The sequence below is a fragment of the Typha angustifolia genome, chromosome 7 (assembly GCF_048772165.1).
Source record: "Typha angustifolia cultivar Huaian chromosome 7, ASM4877216v1, whole genome shotgun sequence".
Lineage (NCBI taxonomy): Eukaryota > Viridiplantae > Streptophyta > Magnoliopsida > Poales > Typhaceae > Typha > Typha angustifolia.
In genome coordinates this window covers 2,079,390-2,107,278 of record NC_133245.1, presented here as the reverse complement: position 1 = coordinate 2,107,278, position 27,889 = coordinate 2,079,390, and the positions used below count along the sequence as shown (strand labels likewise).

The window sequence follows — 27,889 nt, the reverse complement described above, 5'->3', positions numbered from 1 at the left end:
TGTCAGAGTATAACAAAACAAGCAAGCATAGAAGGAGAAAGAGGAAGACAAGCTAGATTGTAAGCAACATGTGATAGCGGACGGTGATGAATAGAGTGAATGAAAGGAACAGAGAAGGAGAAGGGCACGTTGAACGGGCTACAAGGATTTGTGACCATAAGGGAGGAGGGCATTTGCTTATGGTAAGTGGACAATGGAGAAAACCCTACTCAAAAAGGATATTAGAGTGAAGAGGATAACAAGAAGTAGAAGGCAGCAGAAAACAAAATTGACCGTGAGAGAAGGACAACAAATAAGAAGGCAAATACTGATGAGGTTGGAAAAAAAAAAGAGTTAAAAAATAATAGACGGGAGAAAAAAAAGCAAGATATTTCATCTCCCTTAGCCACTTAAGCTATAAGAGAAGGGGAAAAGCTCACCAGCTACGGTGAGGAGAAGACTCTCGTGAGAGGGTGGGAGAGCCTGTGCCAAACCTTAGCAAAATTATGACCAACGTAGGAAAGATAACCTAGCATAATCTAATCACATGCTAGAGCTCATTTCACATGCTTATTTGGGTATGTATGATTGACCACACACACCTAATGACTTAATTACTTATAGAAGATAATAAATAGGATCTAAAATTTAAGCGGGCGCAATCAAAACTATTATACACATGTGATCTACATGTCTGTATGCATTATCTCATGCCTTAGTGCCCAAACTAGCCCATACTAATCTTTCATATTTGCTACCCCTGTGGTCCTCAAAGCAATGCAAAAGTGTTTGTTAAAAAGAAAAAGAAAAAGAGAGAGTGATCCACTGATATAATCAAACTTTATGTTGGATTTGACACACACACACACACAAATTGTTTACCTATGATTAGCGCAAGATATGAAAGAGAGACAACCAAAAGAAGAGCCCTCAATGCCGGCAAATGGTCGTGCATGGCCCAGCCGATCAAGTGCATGACAGCCTACAGCCTTAGTAGAGATACCAAAAGGCCAAAGGAAAACAAACTTAATATACATAAGGGCAATTGGGTAATTGCACAGAGCGTGGTCGTACGTTGCAGTAAACTGAGTAGCTACTAGCTAGGGGGAATGTAACTTGGGGGAAATATATATGAGATAAATACAAAAGGGAAGAACAGGGGTGCAGGTATAGTAGTCAGGATTGCAATAATGGTGTCAGACATGAAAGAATTAGGTTGGCATTTTGTTGTACAATAAATAAGCCCAATCTTAACCCTTCTTAATTCGATCTGGGTCTCATTTGTTAGATGGATCGGATATAGTTTAATATATGATTAATTATACTTCTATATAGCTCATTATTTTCACATGGATTCATTTATTTATTTATCTTTTTACCCTGGTAGTGGTAGTAATGTTAATGTAATTACTTTATAGGCATACAAGTCTATTAATTATAATTAAAATAACTGTTAGCTAATTATAGCTATATTTGCGTTTGGAACCTCGAAATAGTATAACAATTTTGGCCAATCTAAAAAACTATTGATAAGACTACAAAGAAATATAATTTATCATATAAGATATACGATCAGTCGCTGTTCACCTCTTATTTTAATTTAATGGTACGATTGCCCAAATTTTTAGTACATTTATTCGATGTGTGCTAATATATCGATCACAATACATATTAATTAATCAACCATAGTAGAATTAATAGGCATCTTATCTATGACCAAGGAGATTTGTGAATTCGACTCTAACCTCAAATAATATTATGGATAGATTATTTATTAGTTTAACAGCTCGGTAGATATTTTGTTCGGAGCAATTGTTTGGCCTGAAGCTTAGATTAGACAGTTAAAAAATTCGATAAGATCTAAGTGTCTCTGTATCTAAAAAGGGGTGATGTTTTATCCGGCCTATCTATAGCATGCAGGCTTTTTTGGGTCTTGGGTTGGGCCGACTGCAGCTTTGCGAAAGCTGAGTTGGTGACGGGCGGCCCTGAGGCCCAAAAAATATAGATTTATTATTTTATATCTATTGAAAGTGTAAACCGAGCCCAAACTCATGGTCTGGCTCGGGCTTGAGTCGAATCGTCTGATCTTTCCGCGAGAAATAGAACATCTTGCCCCAAAACCCCCTTGAAACCTAAACCCCTTTTAAAGCCCCGTCGCCCTTTGGAGCCGAAAGAAATTAAACACCACTCTCTGTCTTTCTTCGCCTCCTCTTCGGTCTTCATTTCTCTCGCATCCTCGAACAACAATGGCGGCCGTCGGCGAGAACAGGAAGAAGAGTAGCCGTAAGAGAAACCCGGGAGAAGGACGGAAGCCCGAAAAGTCTTTCAAGAATACAAGGAAGGACAAGGCCGATCCTTCCTCTACGGATTTGCCGTCATCTCTTCTCATTCCAGACGAGGATCCCGACTTCCCCAGAGGTTGTAGTATGCCAATCTTTCATCGTTATGAATTTCTCTAGTTGGTCGTGATGCGTAAACGAGGCTCTTTTCTTTGTTTTCCGGTGATTTTATTGGTTGGTTCAGGAGGAGGGAGCATCCTGAGCCGGGAAGAGGCGGCGGAAGCTCGGGCGGAGGCGGAGGCCGAGTTCGAAAGGGAGGAGATGGGGCCCGCGAGGGGCAAGGACAACAGGAAGAAGAAGGGTGCGAGGAAGCCTTCCTCCGGCAGAGCCGAGGAAGATTTTGGGTCTCTTTTCGGTGAAGGAGTCACTGGGAAACTCCCTAGGTTTGCTAATCGGATCACTCTAAAGGTAGATTCTTACTTCTACTTGGAATTGAGTGCGTTGCATGCTGTGTTCAATCTTTTCTTGATTCTCATGCCACTCTGTTTGAATTTATATAAGCCATACTCTGCATTTGTCGTCATAGGTCTTCCTTTGAGTGCGATTTGTTTGTCTGTATGATTGTCATCGAAGAAATCAAGTGTCGTATGATCTATGCTGTGATAGAACTACATTACCTTGACTGGAAGACAGAATACCATAGCTGAACATTGTTTTCCAGAAGAGGGGAGAATAAATTCGAGAGAAAAAGAATTAAATGGGGAAAATAGGATTGACCAAAGAAGAAGTGATTATCAATTATTACGTGAAACCCATCACAATCCTACAGAAGTAACTACTTGTTTTTGAGCTTCTGTTGAACTATCAAAACAGGTTTTCCGGAACCTTTGATACCTCCCAGTTTAATGATAGTTGAGCAAAGAATTTTAATCATTTAATGAGTACATTCTGATTCTAAATAGAAATTAAGAATATTAATATTTGACTCAAGTAAATTCTAATAAGCAACTATACAATTTGCCCTTTGGAATTTTGCTAGACTCCACATTCATTTATGCTTTAACATTTCTGCTGGGCATGGATAATTCATCTGAATGATCATGGTTATTTATTTTAGTAAGTGGAAGTAGAAACTAAAAAGCATGAAGCAAGAAAAAGCTAACCATAGAAAGATCTGGCTGCACGGATTGATTTGATATTTATGGTTTGACTGATTACTACTATTCATGCTCACACATGATCAGATTGAAAAATACCATCACAGCTATTTAATTCCTCAGCATGGATGAAAGCTATCATCTGAAAGTTTCAAAAGAAGTAGCATTTGGAATTTGTCAATGTGAAATCACCAAGTGAGACAGATTAATGGAGGAAGCTTTGCAAGTCAAGCCAGTGAGGCTATCTCAGTGGATAGTGTCACCATATATGCTAATACATAATAATTTATTTTTAGTTGTCTAATGTCAATCTCCATTGATATAAGCAAAGTTGTTTTTCTAGACAATTACAAGTGTATTTAGATTACACTCAATTGTATCTCCCATTAGCACGTTAAAAAAGGAGAGACAGGAGTAAGGAATAGTCATTTGGATCGAGAATACCATAAAGCATTCTGCTTCCAAGCACTCGGAAATCAGAATCAGTGGCTGGTGTTTGAAGATTTGTATTATGCTGGTACATACTGACCAATCTATGAGTTTCGATCATCTTTGTTCATCTTTCACAAAATGTCGTTACCAAACAATGCCAACTTAACCATTTTGAGACTTAGAAAAAGAAATAAGATAGTTGTGATCTTTCTGCAGAAGCTATCACAGGCTTGCATTGTTCTTTTCATGTTGTTTTTTTGTTGCAGAGCATGTTTGAATTTCCCTATTGATTTAATCAGATTTATTCGGCTTCTCTCAGACTCCTACTTTTTTTTGTCTGGTAGTAGTATATCTGAATCTACCTGTCCAGCATGCTCCACAGATCGCACACACTTATTTGCTGGTTGCTACTGGAATGGATTATAAATTTTAGTTTGCCTCTTGTTGTCAGAATATTTCGCCAAATATGAAACTCTGGGGAGTCATCATTGAAGTAAACCCGAAGGACCTTGTAATCAGTCTTCCAGGTGGATTGAGAGGGTTTGTTCGGGCCGAGGAAGTGTCTGACATTGATAAAGAATATTCGGTAATAAAAACTTTTATTTTTATTTTTAATTTTCATGAAGTGAATTTGCTGAAATCACTGAAAAATAGGCTTTCTTCTTTTTCCTATTATTTGAGAGTTCAAATTTATTATCAGGAAGTTAGTGTTAATTCAGAGGTAGCGTCAGTTGATAAGCTATTGACCTTTTAATCCCTCTTCCACCTTGTCCATTGCAGGGTTCTGAAAGTGATATGCTTTCTAGCATCGTTCACATTGGCCAGCTTGTTTCTTGCTTTGTGTTACGGGTGGATGATGATAAGAAAGATGGTAAAGGAAACAAAAGAATTTGGCTTTCACTGCGGCTGAGTTTACTGCATAAGTGCCTTTCGCTAGATGCAGTTCAAGATGGAATGGTATATTATTGATAGAAGTGATTCTGATATTAGTTCTTTTACTTTCTATGATCTGAATCTTACATTATTGGTTCTTATTTTCCTGTGCACCTGAGACCTTACAACAGTTTGACTTGAGTGGTGTGTCAGATGCTAAATTCGTGTCCTTTATTTTAGGAGAGTGAAATAACAATTATTGATCAGCTTGTTTAGTGTTGCATTTTGGAATTAGTTAGCCAGTTTATCAACTGTATTGATAATATCTTTTAAACAATAAATAGGTCATATGATATAGAGTTCTCTATATTGTCAGCTATTAACTTAGATTGTTAGACAGTTGGAGAAAATAAAAACAGATTTCAGATGAAGTGGCATAATTGAAAACAGATATTAGATGAGGTGGAAATAAATTTCTCTCCAATAATCTGGAGGACAAGCTCTGCTATCGAATCCATTTGATGATGTATATTGCTAGTAGTGTCAATGAGTCGGTAAAGGCATCATCTTCAGATTCATTTCTCATAGAAAAATAAGGATGGCCGCTAATACCATATGGGAGCACATCTAAAATGGTCCTGTAGTTACTCAAGAAATTTTTTTATTGACTTTTTCATTACACTTAGGTACATTGTGGGCCTAGATAAATACACGGAGAGAACAGCCTACCCAGATTCTCTATTACGTGGAGTCCAGCATTGGTGTAGGCTGTGGATATGTGTCTCAGTATTGAATCCTTCTAATGCTCTTGATTTGTGTTCCTTGAGACTCCAAAGTGAAAAGCCATAGGCATCTCATGTTGGGGCAGGTACTTTGGGTAAACTACCTAGCTGTGCAACATAGCCTGATTTTTGCGGAATGTTGTTTGGCATTGATAAAATACCTAACCTATACTTAGTGGTAGATGAGTAAGTCTTGGTTGTGCAATTCTACTTGCTGCTTCATCATCAGAACAATCAGCATTCACTATGTGTGGATTCATTTGCATGGGTTAATAGGCCTGTGGATTGTTCAAAACAGTTGCACATGTGATAGTTAATATCACCCATTGAGCTTTATTTTTATCAATAGCTCGCGGAAGATATATCTAACTCTCCTTGGATTAATTTTTTTTCTTCTGTCAATACTTGTATGGCGCATTAATTCAAAACGAACTACTGTTGTAGTTGAACTTTATTTTCTTCAATAGGTGGACAAAAAATATGTGCATAACCAACTCTCTTCTTTGTTGTTAATGTATATGACAATAAGCCAACTGAGATTTAATCGTTATTTCTTCCATTGTCATCTTTAAGGAGTTAGTTGACTTTTGTTGCCTGCATTGGCTTTTATTGTTTCAATGTAATGTTTCCGGATGAAGAACAGCTTTAGGTTATCGTGTTTATGCATTTCAGGTTCTTACTGCACAAGTGAAGAGTGTGGAGGACCACGGTTACATTCTTTATTTTGGAGTACCATCCTTTAGTGGCTTTATGCCAAGAACTACTGAAGGTAATATAAAGCCCAAGTGAAATAGCTCGATAATAACATTTCTATGGGTGATATGCATGTGGATAAATATGTTTATTGACTATACTCACATTGTTATAATTCTTTCTTCAAAATATTTGCCATTTTTCTGTTTTATTTCTCTGTTACATGTAAAATTGTAAATTACTAGTTAACAACATCTTTATTTTGAAATGCTGTCATTATTTAAATATGTAAGCGCACATGTTATCCTTTTCTTTGCAGATGGTGGCAGGATTAAGTGTGGACAACTTTTACAACGTGTCGTTAAAAGTATAGATAAAGCTCGAGGTGTCGTTTATTTGAACTCTGATCCAGAACTGGGGTCTAAATTTTTTGTATGTTTACTTATTTCTGAGACTCAACCTTTTGAAAGTTCTGTGTTGCTTCTTATTTATCTCCCTTTGTGCCACTTCATTTATATAAGCAACATGTTGGTTTTTTTTCTGTAGACAAAAGATCTCAAGGGGCTTTCTATTGACCTTCTAGTTCCTGGCATGATGGTTAATGCGCGGGTTCATTCCACCCTTGAGAATGGGATCATGTTGTCCTTCCTTACTTATTTTACTGGAACAGTAAGATTTGGTTATCTGTTTAAGTTTTGATAGCTGTTGATCTGCTGTTGCATAAATTAGTAGCTAGCTGACTTTATTCATTTGATATGCTTCCACTTTTTAGGTCGATATATTCCATCTACCAAATGCTTTCCCTACTGGAACATGGAAAAATGACTATAAGCAAAATACAAAGGTATTTATAAATTCCGGTTGTTCTCCTTTTGTTCTCTTGTGCTTCTTCTGCAATGATGTTTGGTTATGGCTCAGTTGTGGTTTTTATGTTTAAAAATGCAAGTAATGGTTCAAAAGCAACTTTATTTTTAGATAGAAAGGTGAAGATTGGAAAAAATAAGATTGGTGAATTGAGCAATAATACAGGCATCTGGATGGGACAGATCAAGTTTCCAACTTGTTTTGGTTTATCTATTATAAGTTATAATGAATTATTGTCCAAGATGTGAGGGTTACTAGAAATTATTTTGTATTGGAAATTTCATTCTAATCTAGAGGTGTAAATTTAGATTACTAGAAATTATTTTGCATTACAAGCAGATCGGATATAATTTTAGATTTGGCATTTTGTCAAGGAACTTTGATGCATCTTGAATTTTGTCTTCCTTTGAACATCTATCCACCAAAATACAGCAGCTAGTAGGCTCACATCAGTTCCTTTGATCTTGTTTTATTCCACAATAGGCATCTCTATTTGTACCCAAAAGTGCATCTTCAGATTGTTGAATGATCCATCTTGTTGTGATGAATTATCTCGCAATCTTAAATGATCTTTCTTATTTCCTTATTAATTTACTATTTTACTCATTTATTTTTATGCTCAGGTGATTGCTCGGATCTTATTCATCGATCCATCAACTAGAGCTGTTGGCCTTACCTTGAACCCATACCTGGTTCATAACAAGATACCCCCTCTTGTGAGTATGATACATATATATATATATATATATATATATATATATAGATATATAATATTCTTGCAAAAAATATATTTAAGCTGTGTTTAAACCTGATAAAAGTAAAGATAAACCTGTGATAAGGAATTAAAAGAAAACTAGATAAGATTTTGTTTTCTAATACTATCATCTCCAAAACACATTATTATTGAATGTTTGCAAAACTATTTATTTTGTTGAAGTGGTTAATCCCTTGACTAATAATAAGCATCCCTTCTGTTCAGTACGTGAATACTGGAGAAATTTTTGATCATTCAAGGATATTAAGAGTTGATAAAGGGGTTGGTCTTCTTCTTGAATTACCTTCATCTCCAGCTCCTTCACCAGGATATGCCAATGTATGTTCATACTTAGTTGGTTTTCGTTCATTTTTAAAATCTTTTCGTCCACTTGATTGTTTCACTACTGATCCAAATTTTGTATGTTTCTTAAAAACTTTGACGGGACAGATTCATGATGTTTCTGACGAAGAAGTTCTGAAGCTGGAGAAAAAGTTTAAGGAGGGCAGTACTGTTCGTGTTCGTGTTCTTGGAACAAGGCGTTTAGAAGGGCTATCAATGAGTACATTGAAAGTAATATTTAATTCTCTCTGCTTCCTTTGTTCTCCTGGAAATGATAAAATAACTTACCCTATAGGCATCTATCTCCTTTTTTGTTCAGAATGTGCTCTCTTTCTATAAAGTTATTTAGATCTTCTGTTTGTGTATTGGTTGAGATTGTGGTTACCAAAAATTTATTGAGAAAGAACTAATCTTTAAGGTGACTTAAAGATTGCAGTCCTGAAATTGTTCTTCTAGTTTAGTTAGTGAGGATGCTAAAATTGTAACTGTGAACTTGTTGTATTATTGGTGAATGCCTCAAATTTAACATGAATAACTTGGTATCCTGTCTAAAGACAGTCTCGTTTCATTTTAATTTTATTCTTTTGAAGAAATATTTGAATCTTGGTTGTCTAAATTGTAGATTAATCTTGATCCTCATTCCTTAGGTTATGGCATCTTATAATCCTCTTAGTTCATTGATAGCGGTAGTTTATTTGAATGGAATCCTTGCAACTTATATTTTTCTTCTTTTCAAAGGACCTTAATTAGTTATGGACATCTATCTGCTGGCGTTGTGTCATGGTAAAAAATTTCTGGGGTTATCCTCTAGGAATCTCTAGTCAACTTCTTTCCTTGTTTAAGTTTGTGAGTAAATCGAATCTTCTCGGAATCTTAGGTCTAGGCAGCATACAAGATGAATGTGTGAACTTGGTAAGCCATCCTTGATTTTGTGTTTCTTTCAATCTTCTTGAACTACTCTTAGAATGATTTGGATTATGTTTCTCATCAGTTAAGTTGATGCCTTATTACTTAATGAATCTTGCAAATGAATAAGTTGAGTTGTAGGGTGTAATGTCAAAATCCTTCATTCTTTTTTCTCTTTAATAACTATTTGGACAAGTAGATTTGATATTATAGATATAACTAAAATAATAGAATGACTTTTTTTCTTAGTTCACAACTTGAGTTGTGGAAACCTTGTAAATATTTATTATTTATTTTGGCATGGAGAATATTAAAAATCTAGACGATGCAACTTTATCAAATAATGGATGGTCTTCTTTTTTATTTTGTATGTAAGCTATGCTAGCGGATACTCCTTTTGTCTTCACCATCATTGTAGTCAAATTCACTTAGGGCCAGAAATATCAGTCCATATGTGCCCTTCTTGCAATTTGGTCCAAAGAAAACCAAAATGTTGGTCATGTTATAATGTGGACCTGAAAGAAGCTCTGGGTGCCAGTGCTCAGGATGTAACTGAACACATACATATGGAGTGCTGCTTGTAGGCAGTCAATAATGTAGGTTAATTTGGCAGCTTCAAACAAAAGCAACCATTGGACTCAACCCTCTTTTTAATCGGACTGGTTAAATAACTTAAATTCTATCCCTTTTTCCCTATTCAATAGTTGGTTATACAGATCCCTTAGGTTAAAGGTTATTTCGTCAAAACTGGATTACTCCATCCAACTTCAACCATTTAGTGTCAATTAGGTTACCTTATTTTGATTCGTCGCTATATCACGATCTGTCCGCCTTTTGCTTGCTAATGGGGAAATGTGGTGTTATTTATTCTCATTTATTATTGAGTTACCCATTTAGGTTTGAATATTAAGCTCCTCTGCCATACTTTATCCTGTCTGTAGACATCTATGTCCATCCACTTCTTTGGACACAAGGCATCAGTCCATTCATTCGATCAGCATTTCTTCATTCTGTCTTTTATCTACCTTCAGGTTTGGCTACTAGAGTGTATAAATGACAAATTGAGCCACTGTATTTCCTTGTTCTGTATCTATTGTTTTTGCTAATATGTATCCTATAATCTTCTGAAAATGGTGATACATTTCTATTGTTCTTTATCTCAAATGGGACTGTAGTTTATCATTTTAAACACGTGTTGTTTCAGAGAACTTCAATAAGTAAGGTTGTCTCACTATTGCTTTTATTGCAGGCTAGTGCTTTTGAAGGTTCTATTTTCACTCATGCGGATGTTAAACCTGGAATGTTGGTGAAAGCGAAGGTTATTGCTGTGGAGAACTTTGGTGCTATTGTACAATTCTCAAGTGGTGTAAAAGCATTATGCCCTCTTCCACATATGTCAGAATTGGACATTGTGAAAACACCCAAGAAATTTAAGGTTTTTTTCTTTGTTTACATTCGGTCTAGCGTTGGTTTAGAAATGTATGAATCTGAAATATTGATATGATTTATTTCTTTGTCCATAATTGGTTGAAATATTTCTTCTTCTAATTAATTTAATTGTTTTTTTAGGTTGGAGTTGAGTTGCTATTTCGTGTACTGGGTTGCAAGTCCAAGCGAATAACTGTCACTCACAAGAAGACTCTAGTATGTTTTTCTATCCGTTGTAATTACATAATTCCTTATTTTAATTTGATACCTTTCTATATGACCAATAATTGGCAATTGTTGCTCTAAATTTCAATATGTGCTCTTAATTTGAGCAAATGTTCTGGATGCTATCTCTTATAATTCTGTCAGGTTAAATCAAAGCTTACTGTGCTTGCTTCCTACACTGATGCAACTGAAGGATTAATTACTCATGGGTGGATTACGAAAATTGAAAAGCATGGTTGCTTTGTAAGATTTTACAATGGGGTGCAGGGTTTTGCTCACAGGTTAGCCTCCTTACTGTGTTATGCAATAGGACATTTTCTTTCTTGTCTAATTTGGTTTTTCGGTTTCCTTTTGTTTGTGGAAGCTGGTGTCTTGCCTCTCATATATTTACTGAAGCTAATGCATGCCTTCTCCTCACTTCTTGAGAAAGGGGTTTGGGTGTATAGGTCTAAGAAATTTGCCACCCTATTAAAATTCTTACTATAGCTTCACCACCCTTGATGAAAAGCTTTTTGGAAAAAAAAAAATTTATCAAGGCTAGAGATAGGAATGGAGCATACCATCCTTTCTTACTCAAATATCCAAGTGCACTCCCTTTAATACTTTTTCTCGTTCTCTCTTTCACCATTCGAGCCCACACTTTAATAGCAGCTGCTCCTACTCCTCATTATCCTTATTTTTCTTTGGTCATCATTTATCCTTTGGGGCTTGATTGTTTAGAATTCCCGCCCTTTTTGGCATCAGATCTTGTTATTCAAGCAGGTACAACCTGGGTGCTCAACTTGCCTTGTTGAGTTAGCGTTTTTTGAATATGAGTAGGCAACTTATGTAAAAACTTAAAACATACAGCGGCCCTTGTCTGATAGCATACTAGCTTTAGACGAGGGAAAGCCCACTTAAAGATCCCTTTTTATGGAAATAGAAGAGGCCTCTTGGCTACTTCAAAAGCATAGTGGAAAAAAGTGCAGAGGCAATAATGGGTGTTCCACTCATGCTTCTGTAAAATTCATCTATCTTAACCCAATGAGAATTAGTAGAATCCTAGAGTCTCATCAAATTACATATTAATAATTATAATATGAAGCATTGAACCGTGAAAAATGCAAGATACAATCATTAGTTGCTGTGGTTGTTTCTTCAAGTTCTAAATTTCAATAGAGATTGAGCTTCTTTTGGGCTTTTATCGATTTTGCCTTATAGATGACAAGTTCCTGAAAAAAAATTTAACTTTCTTGTCTTGACTATTGCTATATTAGGGTGTTTTTGGTTGATAGGAAGTAAAGAAAAAAAGTGACAACTTTTTGAAAGTACACCACTTTGTAATGTTTGGATGGAGAAAGTGGACTAGGAAGTAAGTTTTCTAACTTTCCTAAAACCAACCAACTTCCTATTTTTGGCTCGGTGCACTTTGTTTTCTAAAGAGTGAGAGTGACACTTCCCAAACCTTTATATATTGCATGTAACTATGGTTACCCATCCCATCAAACACTTACAATTTTTGTTGAACACTAGAAACTTTGACTTCAAAAAATCACTTTATTTCATCCATTTCCTATCAATTAAACATGCTGTAGTGGATGGATTGCTCTTGGGTTGCATGACCTGAAATCAGGATATTAGCTTACTCTATCTACCAACTAGTCTTATAGAGGGTGGTTATTTGGTTCACACTTGGTCGTAAAATTTGTTAATTCTTTTAGAGCTTGTTGTGTTTTAGCTAACACCATATTGTTGGAGAAAAGCTTGATGGAGATGGCGTATAACAAACTTTTGAATTACGACATTTTGAGTTCGAAATACAACATTGACTGTTCTGACTTGTGATCGGAAGGATGTACTGTACCACCATTTCAGAGACCTACCATGTTTTTTTCCCATTGTAGGCATTGTATGTATCATTGTATTTTTCATGTACTCTGTTGTAAATTTGATTGTCTAGTTGCTAAATTGTGTAGCATTAATCTTTTTAGAACTCCATCAGATTTTGTGTACTGAAGGTACATTAGTTTAAAAATGTACCAAACAAGAATTGTGTATAAGTAACTAGCATATTAGTTTGCTGCAATCTGTAATTTTAATTTTGAAGTTTAATATGGACGCATAATTTTTAATTTATAACATTTTTTCTTTTTCTTTAATACAAAAGCAGATCTCAGCTTGGATTAGAGCCAGGAACAGAGGCAGAGAGCATATATCATATTGGTCAAGTTATAAAATGTAGAATAATCAGTAGTGTTCCCGCTTCAAGGAGAATCAGTGTTAGTTTCGTTATATCTCCTAAAAGGTATACTACTTTCTCCTTATGTTTCATTATTTTGTGTGCTTTTGCTTGTTTCTATTCACAAAGGTGAGGTGAATGCTCTAGTTGTCATCACCTAATCATTGTCAGACTCTGATCTATGATCCACTTATCGTCCTGCACTGACTAATTTTGGACGGCATCTGGTTCGTGGTTTGTGCATCTGCATATGCACGGTTGATTGGATTAAAGCTCTTGGCATCGATCTGATATACTTAATCGTGGATTAACCATGACTTTAGAGTATTCCTATAGTCTAACTTAAAAGCTTTTTCTTGCAACCATGCGGGAATGTCTGATTTTGTTATTGGTTTAAATTATGATTTTGCAAGCTAATAGAACAATAACACATCATGTCCTTATCATGAGGACCCTTTAAACTTTTAAATAACCTCTTGCTGGAGATAATTACTCCCAGGCAGACTTGTTTTACATATTTTTTTGTTTGTTTTATTTGACAAATTGCTCGTAGATTCCAGATAATAGTGTTCTGGCTGGATATATGCTTTATGATTTGCAAGTTGGAAATTTGTGTTTGTAATGTCAGGACTGATGTGGATGAGAAGGCCAGGCTGGGAAGTCTTGTTACTGGTGTTGTTGATCGAATGACTTCTGGAGCAGTTATTGTTAACGTGAACGGTTACTATAAGGGGACAATATTTAATGAACATTTATCTGACAATCAGGGTATTTGCTTGACCTCTCATTCTTAAATTCTTTTAGAGCATATTGTTATGACATTTATGTGATATGTGTGCCTTGTAAACATTTGTCAGCACAAGCTACTCTATTGAGGTCTTTGTTAAAGCCTGGATATGAGTTTGATCAGCTTTTGGTGCTAGGTATACTTATCTCTTTCTAGATTTTTCATTTTTCACTTCTACTTTTTGTTCTTTCTGATATATCTTGCAGATCCAGTTCCTTGCAATTTCACTGCATGCTAGCACAGGTCCTTGTGTCATCATTTATGATCCTTTTCATAGTCCCAAATGCCTTACTTTACTGATATCATTAGATTTTTGTTGTACATGCACCCAAATGTCTTACTTCCTGTAAGTTGCTAATTTCATCTAGTTAGGTTTTTTTCTATTGCCCATGTTTTGGACATACAATACATGCTTGTATTTTCTTTTAAGTCTCCTATTTGTTGTTTGACAATAAGAATGCAATCTAGCCATATAGACCTTGTTTTCTTTTTTAATGACCAGTTTGTTATGTAACAATTCTTGAGCGCTTTATTTCTTTTGTATTTGAGTTACTTTAGAAATATATCGATATCTATCTAATCAGTGTTGTACAAAATGAGTGAGTAGGTTTCACATCATCTTTTGAATTTTGCCCTATTATGCAAGGGTGAATAGATCTCCACGAATTTCCATGTTGTATTTTATTATCTCCAAAAATGTCCTAAGGAAACAGTATTTTGCCCTATTATGCAAATTTATATTATTTTTTATTCTGCTATTATGCAAGCATCTTTTTCATCTTTCTTAAACCAGCACATAAGTTAATGCTTAGTTTTTATTAAATATTTGACTGTGTGTTCTTTAAAGGCTTGATTCAGAGTGGTCTATTCCAGATGCATACTGAACTATATAATAAAAAAGAAACAACCTCTCCTGTAACACCAGACTTTCCAAACTCATGGCATATATATTTATTATTTGAGAGGCACTTTAATACATAACTTGTGCTAGGATAGCTTCAAAGCGATTTAAATTACTAAACTAATGAATATATTTTTTGGTCACTCATATTGAATTCTGGTAATGCATACTGATATCTGGATGCATCTTACTATTAACTGCTACTTTTTATGGATTTTTTGAAACTTCTTTTATGCAGATATCGAAGCCCAAAATTTAGTTCTTTCAGCTAAATATTCACTCATTAAGTCTGCTAAAGAGATTCCTTTGGACATTTCAATGATCCAGCACCAATCAGTAATTCATGTATGAGCCATATTACTATTAGTGCTTATTGCTTTCTTCTAGTTTCTGTTTTATCTTCTTAACTGCTAATTGGCAGCTTCATTAAATTTTGTTTCTTAATAGGGCTATATATGCAACATTATTGAAGCTGGTTGCTTTGTTCGCTTTCTTGGACGTTTGACTGGATTCTGCCCAAAGCAAAAAGTGAACATTTTCTGCCTTCAACTTCTCATTCCTTTTTATACTATTCTCCTTGTAACTGATCTCAGAATTCTTTCTTTAAAAGGGTACTGACGAACAAACTGATAATATCTCCGATGCATTCTATGTTGGACAGTCAGTTCGCAGTCATATCCTTAGTGTAAGCCTAGAATCAGATTGTTGATAATGCACTGTTGGAATGAGGTGTTAGATTTTTAACCTGTTTTGTTAATACAGGTAGATACTGAATCTGGAAGAATTAAGCTTTCACTACAGCAGTCCCTATGTTTTTCATCTGATGTTTCCTTTCTTCAAGGATATTTTCTGTTGGAGGAAAAGGTAGGTTCGTGAAACTTTGATGTCTTTGTTTACATGTCAGAAACCAAAATTTATTTTGTCTTAATTGTCATTCTTTTTGAGTTCATACTACACGGTTCTACTTTTGAGGTTCGTCTTTTGCGATTTTTGGTACTGTTTAATTGTGGCTTTTATTATATTTTACAATTTTCATAAATCTTGGCCACTCGTGTCATTTGCTTATTGGTGATTTTTCTAGTCAATGATTGGGGCTTTACATGTGGGACTTACCTTTGATGATCATCCTTTGCTTTTACTGAAACTTATTTGTTTTGTCAACCTTCCATGCTACCGTCCCAGTTTAAAGTTATTCTTGATCTTGTTAATTTGTGTTAGCATAGAAACTTTTAACCTATATTCAACTGAAATGCATTATTGCACATATTGCACAAGCATTTATCTTAAATTTGCATGATTATATGGCTGTAAGTGTTGATCTCTGGATTGGTATTCCTTCTAGGCAGATTATTTATTCTGGCAAGGAGAATAGAGGACAGTTTGGTTTGGCCCTTATAAACTAATTGTTTGATGCTTTGGGATATTAAATGTTTTAACAAGGAAAAGTTGTGCATCCTCTAATTTCATTGTTCTTGTTTTATGTTCATCTGGGTTTGACACTCTTTATTTAATCATCAGTTGATTATTGTTATAAGGTCTATAATGAGTGATTAACATTTTAAGATCTGTATGTTGATCTTGATCGGCAACACTAGACTTGGAAATAAAAACTATATATGTCGGAGATATCTTGCCTACATGTTAGGTGGGGGAAAAGGAGATGACTAGTAGTTAGAAGGTCTAGTATTCATGAAGATTTATATGCTGAATCTACACCTGTAAATGATCCACATCAACACATGTAAATGGTCTATCCATCATACATACTATTTTTAAATAGCTAATTTGTTCAGATAGTTTAAAGCCAAAGACCTTAACAAATTCTCATTGATAAATTTGTATCACTAAAGCTGTTTATTTATCTAGTGAATAAGTTGGAAACCTTCAAATTGTCCATCCGTGTGCACTGATTGTGGAATTGGGTTAAACCAATTCACTGTTAGTGCTTTTGAGTTCACTCTTCAACTCACCTCACGAAATGAAAGAGTCCAGAACACTACAACTTTTCGACTGCGAGTTTGGCATTTGATGAAGAGCCAGGTATTTTTCACTGCAAAAGAGAATTCCCTACGCCTGCAAATTGCCGGTTTAAGATTTAGTGGTTAATACATAAATCCCATATCATGAGTAGTGGTACGAATCATACTAGTTTATTCATCGAGTTGTTTTGTGTATATGTGTCACTCTATGATCTGGTCCAGACTAATACCTATTCCAAAACAATATCATAAACAAGCCAAGTTTTATTTTGGGCATGGATGAGATTACCATTATATCTTAAGAGTTCTTATTCAAGGCAGTGATTGAGACCGTATCCTTGTTCCATGCAATTATACTGCCATAGAATGAACCCAAACATTTGCTTTTCAACTCATCTTATTGATCCTTATACGTAGGAGGCCTGAAAAGATTCAAGTTCAGGTCACATGGTCAGCAGAAATAAATTTTGCTAGGAGCATTTAGTATAACTTTTTTCTTTTCTGTTTTACAATTTTTTATTTCTTGCTACTGGACATAAATCTTCCAGTCACACGTATCTATTTTTGTATTTCTTTTGTTATCCTCCTAAATTGTCTTTTATTTTGTCGTCCTTCTCTATCTTTGGAGTTAGTGATGTTATTTTCTTTTCTTGTTTACTGATACAGATAGCTGCATTGCACCATTCCAATTCTAAAAACTCTTATATCAATTGGATGGAGAGTTTCAACATTGGTAGTTTGGTTGAGGGAGAGATCGAAGAGATAAAAGAATATGGTATAGTCCTTAGATTCAAAGATCACGGTGAAGTCGTTGGATTTGTAGCAAATCATCAATGTAAGTTACTTTCTTTTGCTTATTTTGAACTTTATATTGCGTAAATAAACATGTTGATAACTTGATTATGTTCTGCAGTGGGTGGAATTAATGTAGAGTTGGGGTCCGTTGTTAAAGCTTTGATTCTGGACATATCTAAGTCTGATGGCCTTGTAGATTTATCCCTTAAACCTGAATTGATTGACAGTGCTAAAATCAGAGGATCCAAGAAGGTTTGAACTTTGGAACATATGATTGATGTGGTGCATTTACTGTCATGATGAGATGATGATGTACATGTTTCTATATATTATATGATAGTGCTACCATTTGCTTTTGCATGTACTTCCTGCATACTAGCTTACTATGGTTTATTTTGGTACTATTTATCTTTGTTGATGGTTTAAATCTTCTGTTACCTAGAAGCGCTGTAGGGCTACCAGTGCGGACTTAAAACTGCATCAGGAAGTAAATGCTATTGTGGAGATCATGAAAGAAAACTATCTAGTAAGCATCTTAACTGTGTGTCATTGAGTGAATGCATTTTGTAGCATGACTTCAGTTAACTAATCTCCTTCTCATTGTAGATTCTTTCAGTTCCAGAATATAATTATGCCATAGGTTATGCATCATTGACCGACTACAACATTCAAAAGCTGCCCCACAAGCACTTCACGAATGGCCAAAGGTGATATTTAGATTTTGGTTTTTGTTATTATGTCATTTTATGTTAGTTCTTTGTTTTCTATTTCAGTGTTGCTTTATTTATGTTAGTCCATGTGTCACGAGCATTTATATGAGTGGACAGAGGTGAATAGGTGATAATTAGCTTTTAATCGCCATTAACGTCTTCTTTTGGTATTTCAATTGTAAGTTTCTTCAGGCAATCAAGGTTTGCTAAACTCTCCTTTAACTTCTCTTTTGCCTTTTTTGGGTCTTCATGTTTCTCCCTTGACAGCCCCACTTTGCAGACGGTTCTAGTGTTCTGTTTGTAAAACGTCCTTTGTTTGTCTTCATGAAAGCTGAGCATAAATGTCCTGATTAATCCAAAGTGTCCTTTTATGTTTCAGTAATATGAAGCCTTTGTCAAGATGGGACCTAGGAAAACTCAGATAAGTCAGTTATGGAATCTAATTGGTAATAGGACAATGACTACATGTTTTGTATTTTGCTCATATTTGTTACTTAATAAGTGGTTGAATAGATGACAAAAGGAATAATGATTTAAGAACCTCTTTCCTTTTGACTTGTTGTATGATTGATGCTGCTTTTCTTGCAGAATCTTGCACGTTTTCATAGAATTCTATGGCTTGTTTAAGAATCTGATAAGTTCAATTGGTATAGAACCCTCCCTCCCCCAATCACCTCCTGCCTGTTGGTCATCTTCATAAAACCCAAATCTGCAATAGAAGTAGGCAAATGTAGATATTAATTTTCTAGAGAAGTATTGGGACATTTAGGATCGGGAGAGGTGCAAATCCTTTGATTTGAATTGTGTCTGTTCTTTTAGTCCTTCTAGGATTCTTTTCCTATACTAAGGTTGAGTCCAAATTCTCATTCTGTAGCTCATCAAAGTGAAGATTTAATCGGCGTGTACAGTCCCACATTTGAAGGATGACATGTTGAAAGATGGCTAGTCTAACTGACTAATCAAACCAAAAGACAATCTATGTTGTCTAGCAAAAGAAATTCTTTAATTTGCTATTTTCTACCTTTTTTCTTGATAATTAAGTTTGAGACAATTATTCTTTTTGTAATTGGCAATGCTTGCTAATGTGGCATGTAACACATGCACTATGATACTATGTGCTTTATATAGGTGCAAGTCTTCCATTTTATAATTTTTTGCATTTATTTGAAACTATGAATATCCATTGTGTTGAGGTATTGGAAATTGGACCCTTTGCCTTTTTGTTTATGATTTTGTTTGTGCTCTAGTGTCACTGTCACTGTTGGGGAACTGTCGAGCGCTCACTTCTCTGGAAGACTTCTTCTTCTTCTCAAAACTTTCAGTGACGTCTCTGGCTCTAGTTTTAAGAAGTCCAGGAAAAAGTCTGGCTATCGAGTTGGTTCTCTCGTTGAAGCGGAGGTACTATTGTTTCTATTCAGTAATCAGTGAATATTAGCTGTGTATAGTTATAATTTTGAGTTTCAGATTTTAACTTCATGCTTTAATTCCAGATTGTTGAGATAAAGCCTCTTGAGTTAATTCTGAAATTTGGTATTGCATTTCGTGGGAGAGTTCATGTAACTGAGGTGATCATTACTGAAATAGTATTGCCAATCATCATTTGTGTGGTGTTGATTATTTCTCACTCCCTTCTTTGATACTTTTTTAATATAAGTAGGTGGTTGACACTGAGAATTCCATGGAGAACCCTTTAAGTAAATTTAAAATTGGAGAGATGCTTCATGCACGAATAGTTGCAAAGGCTGAGCAGTCAGGAAAGAGTGGGAAAGCATTCCAGTGGGAATTGTCTCTTAGACCATCTGTACTTGAAGGTATGGTAGCTTCTGTTGGTCATAGATTTCTTTTCTCTCTATAGTCAATTCTTCAGAATTGTAATATATATACACACACACACACACACACACACAAGTTACTTTTGAGTGCCAAATTATCTTAGTCAACTACATCTGCACTTTCTTAGAGGAAGTAGAGGAAAGGAAACCACCTTTTCCTTGCTCCCTTATTCTCTTTATATCCATAGTTCAACCTTCACTAGCAAATTATCTCGACTTTTTTCTCTTCTACATTCTGATGGAGCTGTGCTGCTAAGGCCACATGAGTTAAATGGAATAACTTAAAAGTATAGGAGAATGTGAAACTTGAAAGACGCGGAGCTTGCCGGTTTCTTGAGTTCTGATATGGTTTATGACTTTATGTTCCTCAAATTTTATTATGTGATGTTCTTGTCTATAGTCATTTCCTTACTATTCAAGTTGTATGTTTATTTGCAAATTTATTACCTCTCATTGTTGCTTGTGTATTGTTTGCTAAACTATAATAATTGCTTTTCTTTTTCTGGGGAATGTAAAATCTAAGCAGACTGCAGGGAAGGGATTAGTCCTCCCAAAACTGAGGAATTTGATTTCTCCGTTGGAGCCATTGCTAAAGGTTACGTTGTCAAGGTGGACAGTGATTGGGTCTGGCTAACAGTATCCAGACATTTTATGGCACATCTTTATATTCTTGATAGTTCTTCTGAACCCAGCGAACTTGAAGGATTTCAGCAACGGTATGCTGTTGGTGAAGCCGTCAAGGGATGTATCTTAAATATAAATAAAGAGAAAAAATTATTGAGGTTGAAATCATGCCCATCTTTATTTTGTGAGTCAATGGCCAACCAAGAATCTTTCGAGAAAAACAGCCAAGCAGCTAAAGGTTCAAATATAACTGGCACTGAACATATTAATCAAGGTGATATTGTTGGTGGCCGAATTAAAAGGCTTCTTCCTGGTGTTGGTGGCATTCTTGTGCAGATTGGACCTCACCTATATGGAAGAGCTCATTATACTGAGCTTCTAGATACATGGGTACCTGAACCTTTAGCCAGATACCAGGAAGGACAATTTGTCAAATGCAAGATATTGGACATAACTCGTTCATCAGAAGGAACCATACATGTTGATTTATCTCTGCGTCCATCGTTACAAGCCATTCAGCCTGTTGTTTCTACAGAATCTGGCAATAGTTTGTAAGTGACAATACTTAATAGGATTATTTCTTCATTAGTGCTTCATCATGACCTTTTTGTGTAACTATATGAGCCAAAGAATCTTATATGTGCTAACTTAGCTTTGTGCAACTATTAATTTAGGATAATGAATTATATGGGATAATCTCTGGCACGTAAATTGTTATACTTTTCCATTGAAGAATGAAGAATCTGGACTTTCTTCTGTTTTATAGGGAAATTAGCAAGCGGTTTGAAAAGATGGATGATCTTCATCCTGACATGGATGTGCAGGTACTTGTTTTCCTTCTTTTGTACATAAGGTCACTTCTTCTTGCTATTGCATAATCAAGATAATTACCTCTTTGTTCTATAGAAAAAAAGGTGCCGTTCGTCTGTATAGTCATTCATCTGTTTTGCAAATAACTAGCTTTATTTTTAGTCTCATATGCTGCCATGTGATGAAAAAACAGACTTGGTTTAACTCAATCAAGTAAATGACAGATGGTACCTTCATTATGGTTGTTGAGGATTGTCATGATTCGTCCACCATGATAACATATAAAGTTCAGATGCACTTCTGTCTTGTCACATTGGTGATAGGTCAGCCTCATTTGTATATTAAGGTGTGCTTCGTTTGTTTGTGGATAGCAATTCATCCAGTCCAGTGGCATGGATATAGTATGAGTTGATGTGAAAGCATCAATCATATTTATTTACATGTTGCGGCACAACCTAATAAAATAATCATATTGGAACAGACAGCCACTGCAGGTGCTATTCAGTTGTGAGGAACTCAGTATACGTCACATGACTTTGAAAATGAGCCATATTATTTTGACCAGATGGATTTTGAGATCACGAACTTGGCGAGTTATTTAGAAAACCAGTCCTTAGTAATGGAAATCATTTTAGTCAAAGCATCTTATCTAATTTGATTACTTGTTTGTTTGGTTATCGATAACATTTCCAATGCATAAGTTGTTATTTGAGGTAAAAGTTCAGACCTGCTATGACATCATGAAATCGGTAGCGCTTCCTGTAATATGCACACATTAGAAAAGCTTGTTGGTACATTCACACACTCTGATGTGATTTAACAGATAGATACAATAGTTATCTAGTCAAAATTTAATTCAAATGATTGTCTGCTATAAGCACTCATATTTGGTGTGAGATAAAATTCTTATTATCTGATGATAAAATCATTTATGATATGTTTGCACTAGGGATCTACATCAAATAGTATTTCATCATATTCCATGAGAAAAAGTAGGAATCTTTTTAGTGATTTATGTAAGAAGATCAATTACATCTTGACATTACTGCTATTGTCGTTTTCCAGAAGAAAAATTTTGCCATTCTTGCACCCTTATCATTGTCTTATGGTACTTCTATTAAGATGAATTAGACGTTTAGTGTGGCTGTTATTTACTTTTGGTGTATCTTAGTTAATAATTAAGTATGTTGATGAAATAGATCCCTAATCTTTTATTTTGGATGAATAAACTTGGAGTCAAGTCTAATCTTCACCCACTGTTGAAATATTCTACACAATGAAATCCCTTTTCCTTGCAAAATTGTTCTAGCCGTTGCACCTTCATGTCCACTTCTGTGAATGTGCAGGGATATGTGAAAAATGTTACTTCTAAAGGATGTTTCATTATGCTTTCCCGAACAGTTGATGCTAGAGTACTTTTGTCAAACCTGTCAGACAGTTACATTGAAGATCCTGAAAAGGAGTTCCCAGTGGGAAAACTTGTACATGGCAGGTAAAATGGTCTCCATAAGCTGTTTAAAAAGGATTTGTGTCTCTTTTAATTAGCAGAAGTTTCTGCAGGGTGTTGTCTGTTGAACCTTCCCTAAAGAGAGTTGAAGTGACACTAAGAACGGATGTAGAGAACAAACACAGAAAGCTAGATTCTGCTCATTTCAATAATTTTCATGCTGGTGATATTGTTCATGGCCAAATTAGGCGGACTGAGTCATATGGCTTGTTCATAACAATCGATAATAGCAGTTTGGTACTAATTTCTTCAACCTTTCTTCCAGGTTGAATTATTTTGAAATCACAACTTAACTTACTTCTTCACCCAGGTTGGCTTGTGTCATATATCGGAGCTTTCTGATGAACCAATCAATGATATTGAAACTAGATATAAAGCAGGTGACAAAGTTTTGGCAAAGGTCCTGAAGGCAAGTTTCTTCTTTTTGAGAATCAAACAATTTTTGTTTGGGAAGGTTTGCTTCCTACAAGTGATGTATTTTGGGCAATAAGATAATATGCTGAGAGATCTAGTTTTCTCTTGGATCATTGTTAAATTGGGTAATGGGGAATAGTGTGTTCTCTTTCTTTGGCTTCAGAAAGGAACCCATTTTTTAATAAATGCTGAGGTCTAGTCTATCTGTACCAAATATTTGTCTAGATTTTCTTTTCTTGCTTTGGTTTCCTTGACTATTTGTTCTTCTATTCGCCAGGTAGATGCAGATAGACATCGAATATCCCTTGGCATGAAGAGATCTTATATTGGAGATGCCAGTGATGCTGAGATAGCTCCAAACTATGATATAATCAACAATACTATTGACGAAACTGCTCCTGTTGATGACGTGTTGCTTGCTTTCCAGCAGAACAACCTAACTTGGACTCCTGCGATACCTACAAACAGAAGTACAGATTTCGCAATTCGTTCTGAAATAGAAAAAAGGGCTTCTGTTCTTCCTCTTGATGTTAACCTGGGTGAATCTGATGGCTCCGATTTGGATAATGATGCTTCTGTAAGTTTAGATAGTACCAACAAAAATGAAGTAGTTGGTAAAGAGAGTGATAGGCGCATAAAGAAAAAGGCCAAGGAGCAAAGGTTGTATATTCAATGCTTTTGTTGATTTATTCAATTGTTGTAGGGGTTAATTTTCATTGTGGACTTACTTTTCCTCCTACAATGTTACTTAGGGAACTTGAAATTAGTGCTGCTGAGCAAAGGTCTTTACAGAAGGTTATTCCAAGTACAGCTGACGAGTTTGAAAAATTGGTGAGAAGTTCGCCTAACAGTAGTTTTGTATGGATAAACTACATGGCATTTATGTTAGATCTTGCAGACATTGAGAAAGCACGCTCAATTGCTGAAAGGTATGTTCTTGGTGGCACAATTTGGAATAACTTGTTAATGCTATATTTAGATTTATTCATTTCACATGGTTTTACAAGTAATAACTAGGAAGAGCTGAAGGAAATAAAGTAATAACTAGGAAGAGCTGAAGGAAATAATGTATCTGTTTCAGAGGTTCTGTGCATTGGTAGTGTAATTTTGTGAGTGCCATGTAGTCAGAATATCTAAATATTTAGGCAATGATGTCTGTATTTAGCATCTCCAGACATTTTTCTGTCTTTCTTGCCTTGTTAATTAGATATATTTCATTTGATATTCTTATAAAGAATAAGATGTACATGACTTTGGCATTCTGTTCTTCAACATTGAAAAGCTGAAGGCATTTGAATCTTGATAGGATTTAACAGAATTGAAGTGTTAATGGAAATGCAATTTAAGTGGCAGCTTTTCTAATTTGGTCACATTGGTCATATTATATTCTCACTTGTTTGACTGAATTTCATAAGGCAATATCTATTTCATAGGGCAATATCTTACTTGTTTGGCAGTCTTTTGCAGATGTTGATAAGCATCTATGATATTCCTTATTTGCAACTAAGTGTAATTTTACATAAAGAAGAAAGAGAGCATCTGATAGAATGCCACTAAGTGCATACATAAATTATGTTATGTATGGTAGATATATTTCAATTCAACATATTAGTTCTGTTAGTATTATTTAAGTGTTGCATGCCCTCCTAGTTTATTAACAGTTGACCTTCAAACGTGTATCTTGGTTTCATGGATTTTCCAACAAATCTAACGGTTCATTTGTATTTGTCCAAATTCCTTGCTTGATTGGTTAACTAAGACATTATAATAAAGCTTTATATAGCGTCGAGGTATTGCTTGTTTATTTAGTGAAACAAAAAATCAGTCATGGCACGACCCGAAATTGGAATCGTGACCGCCATGTATCTCAATACGTTTGAGATACACAAAGTCTTACTAATACTTTCTAAGTGTATAATGACAAGAATAAATAAATGAAGAGGATCTGCTTTATTAAATTTAAACTAATTGCAATGAAAATAAACAATGTCATTATACATTTAGGTAGTATTAGTAAGGCTTCGTATATCTCAAATGTATTGAGGTATATGGCTAGTCATGATTCCGATTTCGAGTCGTAACAAGTTAGGCATCATCAGTTATTAGCTTATTAATTATTGTCTATGCTCTATATAGTGTACAACAGTTGTAGTATTTGTTGAGCTATCTTGTTTATCTTTGAAGGGCTCTAAGAACAATAAACGTTAGAGAAGAGGAGGAGAAGCTTAATATTTGGGTTGCATATTTCAATTTAGAAAATGAATATGGAAGTCCACCTGAGGTAATGGCTATTTATATTTGTTCACAACCTATTTTGTTGGCTTGGATTAATTAACTCTGAATCATAACCAGGAGGCTGTTAAGAAAACCTTCCAAAGAGCATTACAGTACTGTGATCCCAAAAAGTTGCATTTTGCTCTTCTTGGAATGTATGAAAGGACTGAACAGCAGAAGCTGGCAGATGAGCTTCTTGAGAGAATGATCAAGAAGTTCAAAACTTCATGCAAGGTTAGTTATAATATTCACTCTTCAAGGGTTAATTGAGGAAACTTAAACGCACTGATGGATTTGTAGGTTTGGTTACGTTATGCGCAAAGCTTCCTAAAGCAAGGCAAAAATGAGATTCAGTCTGTAGTAAATCGCACTCTTCTAAGTCTGCCACGCAACAAGCATATCAAATTCATCTCACAGATCGCCATTCTTGAATTTAAGTGTGGTGTGCCCGAGAGAGGGAGATCAATGTTTGAAAGTGTGCTGCGAGAGTATCCTAAAAGAACCGACCTATGGAGCATCTACCTTGATCAAGTAACCAATTTTGTCACTCTGGCTGTATATTTATATTTTATTGCCATGAGGAGCTGTCTACTAACTCTACTCTTCTAGGAAATTCGCCTTGGTGACAAAGAAGTGATTCGTGCATTATTTGAGAGGGCAACATGTTTAAGTCTTCCACCGAAAAAAATGAAGGTTCATATCCTTGATTCTCACTTACCACAGTAAAATATTTTAAGATTAACGCCTAAACTCCCACGATTGACTTTTAACATACAAATTATCTAGAATACATGAGAAAGTTCTCCGTTCTATTTTTTTACCGAAGCACATTCTATAACTACTAGCAATCTGCAGCTGATCTGTAATTGCACTTATCTAGTTCATATGTTAACACTCTCTGATGGAAGGTTGTGATTCCACTTAGAGATGCATCTTATTTTCCCTGTTTGCCTTTTGCACTGATATACTGTGCTCTATTTCAAGAAAAAAGAACTGTATGAACAGAAACTGGGGAAAGTAATTATTGTAAAGAAATGGTAAAATTTTAAATAAATCTGCACATCTCATCAGTGTACCTAATCTTGTTTCCCCGTAATATATGGAAAGAGAGTACATGCAAAGGGGTAAACGTATTTCCACTAATTATTGTACATTGTGAACTTTGGACGGTAAAATCACTTCCATCATCATCTATATATAGAAGGGCGGACTTCAATTATAATCCTTCTCAATGATAATCTTTTAAATTGTGTTATCATTGAAAGTTTCTTGTAGACTATAGTTATGATTTTGTGACCCTTTTTTTGTCTTTTTCACTCATAAGTGAATTTTCTTCTACTGGCCCACTGGCAGTTCTTATTTAAGAAGTACCTAGAGTATGAGAAGACTCAGGGTGATGAAGACAGGATTGAACATGTGAAGAGTAAGGCACTGGAATATGTCGAGAGTTCATTAACTTGATATATGTGGAACATGAACCTGCATAGCAATGGTGGGGAAGCCTTCAAGCTGAAAGATTAATTGTTTCTGCCTGAAGAGACATAGCTTTTGCAGCTCGTCTTCTATATGCTTAGCTGGAGATTAATTGTTTCTCTCTGAAGAGAAATAGCTTTTGCAGCTCAGCCCACTGCCCTCAGCTATCTGCAACAAATAATCATGCTGAGAAGTGGACCTGGATGACAAGGCAGTGTGGCATTTTGGCTGGGGCAAACGCTGATACTGGAGAGGTGAATGACATCAGTTTTAGATCTGCCAAACATCGATGCAATCTATCACCTGATACATACCTCATTATTTAAGAACCTTTGTAATCTTTTTCTTATTTAAAATGGAAAGGCAAAATCTGAGTGATTATCACTTGACCAAAAACTAGTGTTTTTATTCTTTTCTCCCGTTGGAGGATGCAAGCAATTACTGTTCGCTGTTAGAATTAGTAAATATAAAATTTTCCAGCATAGCTACATGCTGTATTTGCAAATAAAGGTCGTCAGTGTCGAGCTATTTTTGTATTTGTCGTGCTTGTTTGCGGACTTGTGCACAGCCAGCGTGCTCTGTTTTCAGGTTCTACAGTGTACTCCTGAGATGTGACAAACTCGGGACTAGTACTTTCAGCTTCATATACAAATATTTGTTGGAGTTTTGCCTAGGCTTATCTTCCACCATAGCTCGTTCCTTTGAAGGTAGCAGAGCATGGCAAAGAATTCCATATCGAAGATTCAGATTTATCTTTGGAATGAGACCCAAGCTCTTGCACCATGGGATGGAGAACAGGGCAATGGCCATACCTTGCTTTTAAAATGGAAAACGCTAATTGCTCAAACCAT

At 35.4% G+C, this 27,889-nt stretch overlaps 1 protein-coding gene across 2 annotated transcripts; it reads left to right on the top strand.

Moving 5' to 3' along the window:
- The first annotated feature begins 2,140 nt into the window (after nucleotides 1-2,140).
- LOC140764004 (rRNA biogenesis protein RRP5) lies at nucleotides 2,141-27,587 on the top strand. 2 transcript variants are annotated; one of them, XM_073102408.1, is made up of 40 exons: nucleotides 2,141-2,397; nucleotides 2,503-2,726; nucleotides 4,299-4,433; nucleotides 4,628-4,804; nucleotides 6,175-6,271; nucleotides 6,515-6,627; nucleotides 6,742-6,864; nucleotides 6,968-7,039; nucleotides 7,683-7,775; nucleotides 8,039-8,152; nucleotides 8,264-8,386; nucleotides 10,311-10,496; nucleotides 10,631-10,705; nucleotides 10,859-10,995; nucleotides 12,864-12,998; nucleotides 13,561-13,700; nucleotides 13,790-13,855; nucleotides 14,859-14,965; nucleotides 15,068-15,148; nucleotides 15,231-15,305; nucleotides 15,383-15,484; nucleotides 17,266-17,434; nucleotides 17,513-17,646; nucleotides 17,837-17,920; nucleotides 18,001-18,101; nucleotides 19,352-19,502; nucleotides 19,595-19,669; nucleotides 19,762-19,915; nucleotides 20,460-21,111; nucleotides 21,327-21,384; nucleotides 22,717-22,862; nucleotides 22,931-23,114; nucleotides 23,188-23,286; nucleotides 23,569-23,951; nucleotides 24,044-24,220; nucleotides 25,476-25,572; nucleotides 25,644-25,799; nucleotides 25,866-26,096; nucleotides 26,175-26,258; nucleotides 26,919-27,587. In XM_073102408.1, the coding sequence occupies exons 1-40, from the start codon at nucleotides 2,226-2,228 to the stop codon at nucleotides 27,024-27,026; spliced, it is 5,790 nt and encodes a 1,929-aa protein (XP_072958509.1). In that variant the 5' UTR covers nucleotides 2,141-2,225; the 3' UTR covers nucleotides 27,027-27,587. The 2 variants fall into 2 exon arrangements, with proteins under 2 accessions (XP_072958509.1, XP_072958510.1); XM_073102409.1 differs by having other exon boundaries at nucleotides 20,463-21,111; nucleotides 26,919-27,586.
- The last annotated feature ends 302 nt before the right edge of the window (nucleotides 27,588-27,889 follow it).